The sequence below is a fragment of the Callionymus lyra genome, chromosome 5 (assembly GCF_982586985.1).
Source record: "Callionymus lyra chromosome 5, fCalLyr1.hap1.1, whole genome shotgun sequence".
Taxonomy (NCBI): domain Eukaryota; kingdom Metazoa; phylum Chordata; class Actinopteri; order Syngnathiformes; family Callionymidae; genus Callionymus; species Callionymus lyra.
This window is the reverse complement of record NC_141822.1, coordinates 16,374,432-16,389,621: the sequence shown is the minus strand read 5'-3', so window position 1 is coordinate 16,389,621 and position 15,190 is coordinate 16,374,432. Positions and strand designations below refer to the sequence as shown.

Here is a 15,190-nt window from a genome sequence, read left to right as displayed (position 1 = left end):
ACCAGATGATTTAAAACAAATATGTCAAACTGAGTCACAAAAAGTTGAAAAAATAAAATAAAATACTGTATTTACAGCAGTACAAAAAATAACATATATTGACTATTATTATTATTTCTGCTTCTTATTAATACGTTGTTACTGAAGACAATCATACTTGAATTTATGTTATTCTGTTTATTTATTATTGATGTGACATAATGTCTTTATCTTTGTCCTTTAATCATGTGTGTCATGTGCACAGGAAACTGACCATGTTAACCTAAAAAAACAAAATAGACTCAATTATGTCAAAAGTGGGGACAAGTTTCAGTTTTATCTGATTCACTTCTAAAACAGAACTTTTAAAACAATGTTATTACCCAGAGTGATAATAGAAATAAAATAAAAACAGGGTTTAATTTAGTTAAATGTAACGTTGTGCATGAGGGTCTTTGCCAGGCGAGGTAGGATTGAATCTCCGTCAATGACTATATTTTTAAATACTACATTTTTAGAAAAAACATTTTATCAGGGGAAACGACACCAAAAGAGAAATGGAGCAAAGATATCTTGTGTTTCTTCTCCCTCTGGTTACTACAGTTAATGTCAGAACCAACATCCTCTGTCTTGTCAGTGTTGTCGGTGTGTAACAGGATTTTTATTTGTTTTCCTCACAAATGTTTATTTATGCGTCTGGTTTCGACAGTTTGTTCGGTCTCTAAAGCTGATGAAAGTTTCCACCGAGAGCAACACAAGTTGAGAAAAAATCCCCGTTTGCACTCGTCACGCGTCTGCGGCGCCGCTCGGACGACCCGGGCTCTCTGTGTTCCGCGTGTCGTGTTCATTATTTGTGTTTGTGAAAGAGACACGAGCGCAAACATTCTGCTGACAGTGACACCGAGCAGAGATGATCACGCCGAGAAGCAACGTCCCGACGCTGGAGGCCCCGAGTCACACGACTGCACGTTACTGTTGGTTTCATCAACTCTCACACGGCCAGGAGAATAAAACTCACTCGTGATTTTATCTCTTGACCTCTCGTTGAGAAACATGGACGATGGTTTAGAACATGCTTCTGTAATGATGCGAGATTTGTTTATCGTTTACATTGTCACTTTAACATTTGACAAAATATATAATAATGTATAAAGTCATTACCATTCACAGCATTTGGACCAGAACTTGACTATGGAATGTATAAAATTGTATTTTTTCTTTTGTTTTAATTTAGGTGCAAGAGCTAATTCAATGCATGTTTATACGATAAAATAAATAAATAATTAGTTACAATAGTAACTAATAGATCAACAGTGATAGCAGCTCTGGCTCTGTCCTCACATCTAGAAACCCTAAAACAATGTTCAGCTACTGTAAGAACACATTTGTCACATGGAAGTTGATTTATTTCAGGGACTGTATGCTTTGTTTTTGGAACATTTCTGCTGGTTATAAAAAAAGGAGCAGCAGCAGTTAGAGGCCATACAAGTGAATCCTTCAAATACTTCCTGTATCCAAGATATACATACTACAAAATGTTTCAGTGACTACTAGTTTTAAAAACTTCATCTTGGCATATTTAAAACTTGTCTTTGCTAACAGTCAATTTTCAAATTTACATATATATTTATATTTATAATTTTGCTTCCAGAATGACTAAATTAAGACAACGATTTAAAATCAGTGGAGATAAATAATCATGTGCACTTTAGACCTTAGATCTATGTATTTGCTGAATGGAATGAATAAAAACTTCATTCACTCATTCATTCATTCACCGGCTGCGATGATATATTGATTCCTTTGATTAAAAAAAAAAAGATTTTCATAGATAAGATGATAAAATGGTAGAAAATATTAATGTATCAATCAAAGCTGAGACAGGAGTGAAAACTCTCTTTTTCAGTATTTAGTAATTCCATCAATATCTGAACACTTAGTCGGCAGAACATCTGTCAGGAGATCTGCAGATTGACGTGTCCTTCAGTACATTTTCATAATAGCAGACGGATGTCACCTTCGATCGCTGTAACTTAAATGGAATATATTGTTGTGGTTTATTGTTTGAGTTGTGTTCAGAAGTATTGCTCAGTGTGTTGTGTTTAATCCGTTTTTTTTTACAACTAAATAAATTTGGCAAATAATTTAGATTAATATTAATAATAATACGGTTCTATTTTTTTGGTTCATATTGTATTTCTAGTTGTGACTCTTTGGTTTAATTGTTCATGTTCTTAGTAAAAAAAAATGCATAGAAAAATTGATTTATAAATGGTTATATATTCAAAAAATACATTAAAACATGCATCAGACTTCAATGAATAGTTTGTATCCTTTTAAAAACATCTTGACACATTTTGACATTTTCAAGGCGCAGGTTTTCCCGTCAGCCTGGTGTGACCCATATATGTTTATAAATATGTAAATCCAGTTTGAATTATGACTAACTGCAGTTTCTCTCTCCCCCGCCCGACGCCCCGGCTCTCCCCTTCAGGTTCCTGTCCAACACATCGTTTGAAGGCCACAGTGGGTTTATATCCAGAGACAGTTGGAAAAAGACTGTCATCTCCGAGTCTCATCACTACATCTGGTCCCTGCAGCTCGACCCGCTTGGCCAGCCGACGTGGACGCGCCTGGGGCGCTGGCGCCGCGGGAAGGTTCTGATGGACCAGGGAGCGTGGCCAAGCCATCCGGGTTCTGGCGCCGGAGGGGATTGGCGCAGGTCGCCGAAGTTGCACTTGCGGGTGGTGACACTGGTGGAGCATCCGTTCGTCTTCACCCGGGAGGTGGATAGTGACGGTCTATGTCCGGCGGGTCAGCTCTGCCTGGACCCTCTCACCAACGACTCGTCCGTACTGAAGGGGTATTTCCAGAACATCGCCGGGCCCAATGGATCCGTCCCCACGGAGCTGAAGAAATGCTGCTACGGCTACTGCATTGACCTGCTGGAGAAGCTGGGCGAGGACATGGGATTCACCTTTGACCTCTACATAGTCGGCGACGGGAAGTACGGCGGGTTCAAGAACGGCCGCTGGACCGGACTCGTGGGCGACCTGCTCAGTGGCGCCGCCCACCTGGCCGTGACTTCGTTCAGCATTAATTCAGCGAGGAGCCAAGTGATTGACTTCACGTCGCCCTTCTTCTCCACCAGCCTGGGAATCCTGGTCAGTATTATGTTTTTTATTTTCCCGCTGTTACATCCATCAAAGCTCGGACTCTTTGCTCCACTTCCGTCATTGACCCGACCTCAACTCTCCGCGCTCAGTATGCTGCTGGTCAAGATTGTCGTGTTTTATGACGCTTAAGTTGGATTCTAATGCAAACCTCTGCACTGTCTGTCCTGGTGAGGACGCAGCTTTATCCGATGACTCAATTACCGCAATTTTTTATTCCCGGGTTTCACTAGTTGACAGACAAAGTGCTGCTGGAAGTAATCACTCTGCACCGGCTGCGTTTGAAAGGTCCAGGGAGGAAGAAGAGAAGAGATGTTTATTGCATCCTGCCCTTTTTTTTTTTTTTTTTTTACGCTCCGTAAACCTGGGATGCGAAATAGAACTTGTTAAGATTGGCAATAATAAATTGCATAAACAGTGAGGACTGTTGCTCCTCCACAGATGTTTGGGAATAATGGAAAAAGCTCTCTTTATGTTTTGTATTTTGTTTACTTCCTGTTCGGTTTTTTGTGAAAGTCATTATTTTCTAACCGGGGCAGACTTTTGATCTGGTATCATAAACAGGTATTCTCCAGGTTGCGGGTGATATTTTCTTATTTAAACAGACTTTTCTGTCAATTAACAAGCTTATAAAACCAAAAAGACAACTTGAAATTGATTCACTTCGACTCTTTTCCCGCCTCACAGGTTCGGACTCGCGACACGGCGGCCCCCATCGGCGCCTTCATGTGGCCCCTCCACTGGTCCATGTGGCTCGGCATCTTCGTGTCCCTCCACGTCACCGCCGTCTTCCTCACCATCTACGAGTGGCTCAGCCCTTTCGGCATGACGCCGCGAGGACGCAACCGGGACCGAGTGTTCTCCTTCTCCTCGGCGCTGAACGTGTGTTATGCAATTCTCTTCGGGCGAACCGTGGCCATCAAGCCCCCGAAGTGCTGGACGGGTCGCCTGCTGATGAACCTCTGGGCCATCTTCTGCCTCTTCTGTCTGTCCACCTACACGGCCAACCTGGCCGCCGTCATGGTCGGAGAGAAGACTTACGAACAGTTGTCGGGGATCCACGATCCAAAGGTACTGTGTCGCCTTTTTGCCGATTTTTGAATTCAGGTCGCGATAGTATCTGGGCCGAAGCGCCTCGGACTTTCCTCTCCCCAGAAACCTCTGGATGAGGTCAATTTCTTACTAGCAAGTCCCAAGGAATCAGAAGGAGAATTGATCAGAAGGAGAAGCGATTCGACTTTACGTCTCTTTAAATGGTTTGGCTCTTTACATTATCTCGAAGGGAGAGTCGAGAAATTCTCCAGAGAAAACTCTACCCGATGTTTGTCGTCGTGTCCTTTTTAGCAAGAACCCAAACACGCCATAGAGAGTAAGAACATAGATCAACATAGACGTGTTAATCAAGTGCTTACAGACCGGTTCAGATGAGGACACAGCACCGATGTGTCCATCCATCTCGCACTCAATCTTACCTTCGGCACTTAAGCTCCTCCACCTGGAGAATAGTCTCTCCCTGAGTCTGTGAGACACTTCGTCTGGAAATGTGAAAGTCTGGCATGAAGCGTGACAGCCTCTGAAATCCAAAATCTTGACGTCCAGTTCAAAATGGTACCAATAGAAAAGTCGGTGAAATCTAGATACATGGCCGAGACTTTGTTAACCATTCACCGACTACAATATGTTCAATTATAGTCACATGGCTTTATTACAACTTATTGGATTTATGTTTGTTTAAAGGGAAACCAGTGGGACCTTTTGTCTCTTTTTCAAATATAGTATAGTATACTAATAGCATCATATTTAATCTGTACAACAACTTGACATTAATGTGGGTTTTCCAACAAGTGATCAAAGTTTAAATGGAAAAAAAGCGGAAGAAAAGCAACTTAACTTTTCAACTTCAAAACTAGGATGTAGAAATTGAACTATTTTACGTATAAAAAAGGTTAGAAAGGAATTAACTTCTGTTTTTAATTTATTTTGAATGATGATTATTTAAGTTGGTATCGTAAACTACACTGCCCAGATAACTCAAAGTGCAACTAATGTGAAAACTCAAATTCTCTTGGAAGTCTTCCTCTCCAAGATGCAGTAAGTCTCTCATCGTGACCATGTTTTGAACGTATTACTGTATAAAGTTCTCCTCTCTCTGAAATATCGGCGAACAAGAGGTTACGAGAGCGGAGTCCATAATAATAGTCCCTTGGAGGTGGAGATTTCCAGAATTGAGGACGTGCAGTGACAAACCTCGATGCTTGATAAATCCCAGTAGAGTGCGTATGGTAAACAAGATTTTATTTCCAGAAACACTAACTGTTTTCAGTGTGCGTGGCTTAAGAACAATAAAAAGAGAGTTTTGTACAAACAGACACATACTGATGAATACAAAAGAGTCCAACCTATATTTAAGAGACACTTAAATCAACACATTAGTCTCCCGTTGAGTAAAACAATTTTCCAAAAGATGTTCTTCCTCATTAAAATTTAACTCACACACCAAACTCGCTCTCCGTCCAGCTCGCTGTCATTCACCGCTGTCTGTTTTCTGCCTGCATTATTCATGCCTCGGCTCAAAAGCTATAATAAAACCTTGTTTTGTCATTATTTTTTCATCTCGTGTAGAATTGAATTGTCCGATAAAACAAACTTTGCATTTGCGGTTAACATTGTTTACAGACTTCCACCAAAATACACTCTAGGTAAGTGTGTATTGATCGAGGACCGGCGATTAAATAGAGAAACAGTTTGGTGTTTTTTTTCTTTTTTGACCCGACCGCTGTGGCTGATGAGAAAAGTGTGAAAATGGAAAAATAATGGGGTGATTTTTAAGGTAACATGTTGGTTTATTGGTTCTTTCTCACAGTTGCACCATCCCTCTCAGGGATTCCGATTCGCCACGGTGAGAGAGAGCAGCGCCGAGGACTACCTCAAGAAGAGTTTCCCCGAGATGCACGAGTACATGAGACGCTACAACGTTCCAGCGACGCCAGATGGAATTCACAATCTCAAGTAAATTACTTGTGATGTCAAACCTCTGCCTTCACCTCTTGAGCTTCCACCTCTCTCGTCTTCCCTGTGGTCAGAGAGAGAGAGAGAGAGAGAGAGAGAGAGAAAGAGAAAGAGAGAGAAGAATCTGTTATCGTCTCTGTCAAAGTGAAATATGAATTGCATGTCCAGGGAAAGAAAAACTTTAAAAAAAAAAAAGCTGCTGTCATTTTCTCCACTGCAAAGCTGCCTGTTTACATTCTGATCTCAGGCCGCTGCTTACCCGCCATTGCTGTCATCCTAAGCTGCTTCGACATTCACCCGGCATCCCTGCGGAGCGGAGCAGCACAAAGTGAGGCGTAGCAGCTGGAGTCGAGCAGAGGTTGTGCAGGACACAATTTCAATGGATCCAGCAAGATTTGACGATATTTTACCGAGCTTGTTATATGCTAATTGAAAGGTCCGGGGGGAAATGTCATGGCAAAATTACAAAGCAGGGAACCAGACGACACTCAGGAGTTCCATAATGCATCGAGCACTTTCTCCCAGGAGGATATAAGCGAACGTCCTTTTGATGTATTTACGTCTGGGTTAGACGTAAACACGGCAGAGAGAAAATCACTGTTCAAAAACATCTAATGGTTTTATTACTATTTAAACAGGAGATTTATCATGTAGGACTCATCGGATGAAAGCAGATGTTGGAAGATAATATACATGTAAATCAACTTTAAATGAAGCAGCAGGACTCCAGAACTTCCATTGATCCTACTACAAGACCCATAATGCAGTACAACAATCAAAGTTTGATCTGTGATGTAAATGGTTAAAGCAGCACAAATAAGTTTAGCTGATCTTCTGATCTTAATGGGATTCATGAGCCGAGAAAATTATCTTGGTTTAAGATTTTGGAAGGAAAACCATTGACATAATATCTGAAAGTAACTGCAACCCTAAAATATTTTAAAAAAATCTCTGTATCTTATTGGGAGACTTAACCAAAACAATTGCCAAGTCGTGGAAAAATAAAGGGAAGATTTTGGACAAGAAACACAATTCAAATAAGTGAAAGAACAAACAAAATAGTTGAGGAAGTGACCAAAATAAACAAGCAGAGCAAGGAAAAAAGCCAGTACTGCCTGAGGAAGTGAGACGATCTGGCACCTGTTCTTGTCTCGACCCATTTTTCAAAGAACAAACAAATATGAAATAAATAAAAATACGATTGTGATTGATTCGAACTGTTCAGGTTCAACCACTAAAGACTAAATAGATTGAATATAAACGAGAATAATATGTATAATTAGAAAAAATTTTCTTTAATGGTGAGGTTTTTAATGATTATTTACCAAAAGCTATCTATGTTTAAACATTTTCTTTATTTCTTTAACTTCTATAACAGAATTTGCGGCATAAATGTAAGACAAAAGTCTCATCAGAAGTTTGAACGTGTTTCAAAAACAAACCCAAAGGCAGTTAGAAAACTCTGTTTAATCACAAAATGACCTTTCATGGTGGATTCCAAACCTATCTTTGCATAACAAATCTAATGCTTGACGTTAAAGCAGCGTGACACTCGGATTTTCTTCATAATACTCATTTGTTTGTTTACCTGTCGCAGATATTAGACAATGACCGGAAAGGTTATGTTTATGCCTGCGCTGGTTTGTGCGTCTGTCAGCAGAAATATGATAAAACCCCACCATTGAAGATGATTTTGCTGAAGTTGGAACAACATCCTGTCGATGTTGACCAGAGTGATCATCACAAGCTTATAATAATCACTCAGTCAGCAATTAACCTTGTGTTAACCCTGATGATTTCAGTGTCTGGAAAAGGTTTTAGCAAAACAAGAAGTTGTCAAATGTTTAAAATAAACAAACAGAGATAAATTACTAAAAGATACTTTTGATTTATGAGTCCAATCATTAGGATATTATATCTTTAACTAATTTTCAGCTTCCGAAAATAGAAAGATGTTGATATACTGTATAAAAATTTGAAAAATATTTTTGTTTGCGTTTTCACTTAAATGAAAAAATATATTACTTGGGAAAGTTTATATAAGTAGTCATAAAATGATTCCATTACAAAGTTATATACAGTATAAATATTAGGTATGAAATAATCTCAGATCATCCACAAATTTTGTTCAGTAGAATTTGGAAGAAAAATACTTGAAAAAACTATTCATAATTTGGAGAAAAATGTTCTTCATTGTTGCATCGATACCACGACTCAATGACATTGTACTGAAGATCTGTCAGATATTTGTTCATTCAACTCCAGACCAGCTTCTAACTCTTTTGGTGTCTCTGGGTCAAGGTGACCCGGTGGCCCGAAAACACTTTGACCCAGAAGCAACACAAGGGATACCCCAAACACATTTGTTTCTGGGCCACTGGGTCACCTTGACCCTGAGGTAACCAACGAGTTAAGTGGCTAATTTGATGACAGTGGCTGAGAGAAGTATGATCTATGGCCACAAAGAAGCCCCGACTTTAGACTAGAACAAGGTAAAGGATTGAACGCCTATGATGTTCCTGGTCCTTCATTGAAACACATTAGTGTCTTCATCTTGAATCTTCAACCTGTGTTTTTTCTGGACTTCAGGGCCGACCCTCAGAAACTGGACGCGTTCATCATGGACAAAGCTCTGCTCGACTACGAAGTCTCCATCGATGCCGACTGCAAAACGTTAACGGTCGGGAAACCGTTCGCCATCGAAGGTATTCCTGATCCACGATCTTACCCCCCGAGTTTGACGGTTCTAAACACACGCGTGTGTGTGTGTGTGTCGGGTGGAACACGTCGGGAAAAGTCGCCTTGAACGAGGTCTAGTTTATTGGAGCGGGATTAATGAGGCAGAAGATTGATTGAAGCTGGGGGGTCACCGTAAGTTTGTTTTTACTGCACCTTGAAAACCAGGAGAGAACTTGGCCAGAAGGCAAAGCTCTTTATTGTCAAATTAAATTTCTCCTCCACGGTTACGTCGCCCGTTGATTCCATCTCAAGAAGGAAATTATTGTATTAGGAATAGATAAGATTTCTCTGAATGGAGACACGCGTTGAGACATTTTTATTTTTTAGCAAAAATTAAAGAAGTAGTGTGAGATAGCTTGATGGTATTCACTCAATTTCTACTCACCCTCATGTCAACTAAGGGTTTGGATCTCAGAGTAATCTGTGTGTCTTTGGAGCTCCAGGCAGAAAATATGTCAATATAATGGTCTCGACCAAAGCTCACTTTTCTATGTCCAAAAGGACAAACTTTAAAACATCCAAATACCTCCATACTGCTCTTCTATAATGTCCCTCTTGTTTTAAAGCCTCGACAAGAGAAATTGTTCCGAAAAAAACAAAATCAAGTCTTTATTTTAAGCTTTTTGTAGCAGAAGCTAAAGGGCTAACATGCTAAACAGACAGGAAACACTCCGAGTGTCAAGATTGTCTTTAAGAGTGTCTTTTTTTTTGAGGAGGGCGAACAAAAGTGGGCGCAATTCTTGACCATCATATGGACTTACACTTCTGCCTAGAACTCTAAAAAGGAACGGATTACTCTGGAAATTCTTCCAACCTTTAGTCGACGTGAGGGCGAGTAGAAATTGAGTGAAATGTTAAAATAATTTCAGGTTTAAACAAAGTGAAACACACAATAGTTTTTTCAAGCCATTCACCACGACCATCGTTTCAATGATACTTAAGGATACGAGGGAATTCAACCCCTCGTGAGTCATCGAAGACATTTGCCGGTGAAGAACCATCAATCACGGAGCAGTTCAGTCGCGAACAATCTCTTCTGTCTGCTGTTAATCTGACGGCCATTTAGCAAGACTTTCTCTCTCTCTCTCCACGGCGTGAGACGGTTCCCACGGCGGTTACCTCCATTACAGGCCACCACGGAGCCACATTCCAACCTTTGCCTTAATTACTTAATGTACCCTTAAGCCGCCTGGATACAATACCCATCCATCAGAGGCACTTTTTGCAAGGCAAGGTACTTGGATAATTGGCTATCGGTAAATTTCCAGCCTGTCGTGCCTGAGAGTCGTTCATAACGCCGGGCCCCGTATTGTTTCGCTCAGAGTGCCGACCCTCGTCACATGAAACATGCAAAGCACATCAAAAGAATGCTCCGAGCTGAAAGTAGCGACTGCTGTTCCTTCCCTGAAAATGTTGACGTCTGCGGAGGATGATTGACGCGCTGTCACATCCAAACAAGAGCGAGCGAGACGCAAGTGAATCCGGCTTGATGGCTGACATGACCGACATAAATTGTGAAAATGCAGAAGCATCAGCGGGACTCGCACCTGACGCCTGTGTTTGTGTCTCTCCGCCGACAGGTTACGGGATCGGGCTCCCTCAGAACTCTCCGCTCACCTCCAACATCTCGGAGCTTGTTAGTCAGTACAAGTCCGACGGCTTCATGGACATGCTGCATGACAAATGGTACAAGGTCGTGCCCTGCGGGAAGCGCAGCTTCGCCGTCACTGAGGTGAGAACAGAAAGTCCTGCTTTTCTAAAAAAAAACCCCCCCGTACTCAGATTCTCACGACTTGTTACAACGGCTTTGACTCAGTGAACATGATGGAAGCAGGAGGAACAAAGTGTTTTTAAACTCTTTTATCTCATACATCGTCCAGCGAGTAACGTCTGTTTTAAGTTGATCCATGAAAACACATTGTTGACTTATACCTCTAAACATCGATCGATAAAAATGTCCTCAATTCCGACCCTTTTAGTTTTCATGAGACGCTTAAGTTTAAGTTAAGTTAAGTTAAGACGCTGAGTATTGGGGGCAGGAGTGGAGTAAAAGTATCACGATGTTCTGTTCTATGTTAATCTTTGTATCCTTTGTCTTTTTTATTTTTTTTGATCTATGTTTTTTATCTTTATCTTTAGACTTAGATCATATCATCTTGTTCTTTCTCTTTATTTCTCTTTGTTCTTATTTTTATTATTTTTTATGAATAATTGCTGTATTACTGTGGCTAATTGGAAAAAAAACCATTTCCCGAAGAAGACCTTCTGAGGGTTCAATAAAGTTCTACCTAACCTAACCTAACCCTCATGTTCCACAAATATTTATCTGATCAATAAGACGTGTTTAAATGTTCTCCAGATTCACTTGATAAACAAAAGTTCTTAGTCTCAGCGAAACACATTGAAACAGACGAACAAAACAAACACACTTTGTCTGTCTCCGTGTTGTTTACAAGAGACACAACTCTTGTAATGCCGAGTTTATGCAGAAACATGTATAATGGAATGTTCACTCACTTAAAAAAATGGATTTCTTTTTAAAACTAATCTTATTTGACTTTTTGTTCATGTCGACGGCGTTTATGGTATTTTGTTAGGCAAACATCCGTGATAACATTATGACCACCTTTTTTTGTGGCATACAATTGCAGCTTCTGTGGACACTGGTCTGGTAAATAAAGTCATATTGACTCTGACTGGACTTTAAAGAGCAACTAATGTCAAACTTCAACTCTTCTGACTCACTCACTCACTCAAATGTTGAAGTCTTCCTCTTCAAGTTGCAGTAAGTCTCTCATCATGACGATGTTTTGAACTTATTACTTTATAAAGTTCTCCCCTGTCTGAAATCTCAGCGAACAAGAGGTTACGAGAGTCCATTATGACGTAATAAGTGCATTTACACCTTTATTGAAACTCCACGACCAGAGAAACCATGTTTGTGAAGGTCAAGTTGATTAAATCTGATCTTCCACAGGAAATGAACCAATGGGATTTCTTTGTCATCATTAGCTCCGCCCATTTAGTCAGAGCATTGAAATCTCTCAATAAAACCATCTGATTTGTTGTTTGGAAAACGGCTGGATTAAATCGATGAAGACTTTTGAATTAACTGACTTAATGTCTGCAAATTTATTTTGTATTTTGTATCGGAACATACTTTACTTTTATCACTTATTTCCTGCCTGGAGTTCTCGCTTTTTGTCGAGTGTAAAATACGTGTTAGTTAAAGAGAAGTTAAAGAAGACAAACTATTCTACATTCAATCTACGAATCTCAGGAAACATTTGCATCCAGTGAAAACCCGAGGGATCGTTTCTCTCTGCGTCCTGAGCAAGACTTTCATTTCAGGGACGAGTGCAGAGACGAGGTCTGACCCGTCCACGCTTCCCTTAACTTAACCGTGGTTAGCTCCAACGATGTGGTCAATGGAACAAGACGGCTCAATGTTAACGGAGAAAGAGTTTGTCCGAAGTTAATTGACCCTTACATTGACAAACACTCTCTTGTTTGTCGACCTGATGGAGGTAAAGAGTGTTTGCTACTGTCGATAATCCTTGTTAGCTTGTACAGGGATCAGACTTTTGCTTTACCTTAATTGCTTTTCACAACTGTTTTATTGTTCAGCTCAGAAATCTTCATCACAGTGTTAAACACGAACACAGTGTGTTGCATTTTGTGTGTCAGTTCTGGCTCATCGTTCTCAGTCGGAGAGTTGAAGAGAAGAAAAACTAATTTTCCACTCATAACCCGTTCATTAGGAGAATCTAAACTGAACAGATTTAGCTCGAGACGATCTTCAAGTCGTGTGTAATTTGAACCAAACGTGTGTTAGCGTTCATGGACTTATTGACCCGACAGGTATCGAAGCTTGTTATCCCAACATCTGCTTCAGGACTTTTGAGGGAATCGACGCTCGGCTGGCGATTCCCTCAAATGTCGAGGGTCACTCATCGATCTGCATCTGTTGACAGGTCTAGAAGAAGATCGTGATCCATACAAAGTGATGCCTGATGTTTTAAAAAACAAGAAAATATGCTAAGTCATGGCTCCACAAACCTCCTTTGCTCACGGAGTGGTTTAATGTAGCCATTAGTTCGATGGACTGACCTTTTTAGCAAAAAGTAAATAGCAGAACCTGGAAAAAACTATTGTTTTTTTATTAAAAAAGTACATATTTAAAGATGCGTTTATAAGGCTTCGTGAATCAGCTGTTACTGTATCATGATACAGCGTCTTGATTTTGAAAGCCCACTAGATGGCGCCCTCTGTTTGAAAGTTATGCCGGGTTCCGTTGAATTATTAGATCAGAGCCAAAGACTATAAAGCACTGTATCGTGATGCCTCGTCACGACATCTCACCATAACGCTGAGTCAGCAGGTTTATCATTAGCGTCCAGAAGTGCCAAAAGTCACAGAATGTAATAATCAATGCATCAGAAATAAAAACATGAATGTATAAATCATCTTTTCTTTCTTTTGGTCACAGTGCTAAGAGCTTTGCAAGGCGACTTGCATTAATTGATTAAAATAAAGTTAAAACATAAGCAGTTTTTGGTTTCCATTAAATATAAAAGTTATATATAACATTATAGGTCCTGCTTCCCAAGTCGCCCCAAACATTATTTTCTTTTTTTTTTACATTAGTGTCGTAACGTCTGTTGCTCAAGTGACTGCGGCCACATATCTGCAGACGATGCGGTTCAGACTCTGTTAGTGCACTTACCTCTATTAGCAGTCCGGCCGCCACAGCTGCGACTTCGACTCCCAGTAGTGTGCGACAGATCTGAACACGCCCACGCTTTTCCACAATCCTTTTTGCATATATTTGGGGTTTTTGGGGGGGATTTTTTGCGGGAGGGGGGAGTAGAAATGCAAAGTAAAAAAACTTTGTCTCAGTCAAGGTCACTTTGGTGTTTCATGGACGATGTATATATATTATTTATAAATATAAACAAAATTAAAAATGAGGAAATGGTGAAGAAAATACATTTGTATACGCTTTTGAGATTAAGTGACAGCAATAACTACAATATTCATTTGATGTCCGTTTCTGCAAAATGGAAATAAAATAAAAGTTTTTATAGATTTTATTGACGTAAGTTTGTTATACATCATGATTCAAACCCTTGACAGAGCCAAGGCGCCAAGTTCCTAAAACTTGATTTGATAATTTTCCTGAGACTAGCTTAGCATGTGGCTAACTCTGTAGCTGCAGTTAGTTTGAGTTGAAACCGCCCAGTAACAATTTAAGTTAATTTTCTACAAAACTATATTTTATCTGATTAAATGTCTCAACAATAAAAAAAAAAATCCAATAAAGTAAATCATTTCATAGGTACCAGTAATGCTAAATGGCACAAAAAAACGTTTGAATATCAATATTGTTATTGAGAATCGAAGGTTCTTCATTCTGGATTTAAATCTTCTTCCAGTAGCTGTTGAGAAGAAAGAGAGTGTGTAGCCGTGTGTGTGCGAGTGTATGTGTGTGTGTGTGTATTTTGCAACACTGTTGTTGTAATGTGTGCTATCAATATTTTCAGACGTTTCAATTGCTCCGGGTACAGTTCCAGCAACATGTGGCTTCTGCCTGCAGCGACTCCTGCTGAACCAGCTTGAAAAATCAACACCAGGGAAAAATAATATGACCCAGAATTTGTGCCGAGTGTCGCCGACGACTCGTGCACAGAAACAGCCTCGTTCGACGTGATTCTTGCTTCAGTGGTTCCTCTGCACCAGAACCTTTATCGTGTTTAGTGCCATTTAAGATCATTTCCCAGCCAATTAAAAATGTTCTCAGAGCTGCAAAACTTTTCCTAAATCGAAGCCTGATTAAAGAGATAAAAATATTTTGCGATGTATTTAGCTAAAATATATAAATACAGTATACGTATGTTTGAATCTTTCAAAATGTTTGTAATTTAGCTAAAATATAGAATAATCTCTGATTGATTCTTTAAATAAATGTTGCTTATTCTGAGAGTTTAACGCTTTACTCTCCAGAAACATTATCGAAAAAAAAAAAAAAATGTTTCCTTTAAATTCAATCGAGGAAATCAATGAACTGCTAATTCAAAATATATGAAAATATATGAATTAAATTTTGCCAGATTGTTATTTTCTACCTACATCTTCCTCTCTATTATTTAAGATAGGGATGGATATTGTTTGATCAGATACTGGTGCCAGAGTGGTTCACAGTATTGGAATAAACACACAACTTAAAATTTTGAAGAATAAAATAACAAGTTTCTACAGTATTAGAGTGTTGTATTCCTGTTTTTTTTTCT

General features: G+C 39.7%; 1 protein-coding gene across 1 annotated transcript in view; it reads left to right on the top strand.

Moving 5' to 3' along the window:
* grin3a (glutamate receptor, ionotropic, N-methyl-D-aspartate 3A) overlaps positions 1-15,190 on the top strand; it is a 47,999-nt gene that overhangs the window by 16,581 nt on the left and 16,228 nt on the right. Inside the window, exons 3-7 of the mRNA XM_087791132.1 lie at positions 2,474-3,143; positions 3,840-4,223; positions 6,016-6,161; positions 8,751-8,866; positions 10,481-10,632. Coding sequence (XP_087647258.1) covers positions 2,474-3,143; positions 3,840-4,223; positions 6,016-6,161; positions 8,751-8,866; positions 10,481-10,632 — 1,468 coding nt within the window. The remainder of the gene's footprint in view (positions 1-2,473; positions 3,144-3,839; positions 4,224-6,015; positions 6,162-8,750; positions 8,867-10,480; positions 10,633-15,190) is intronic.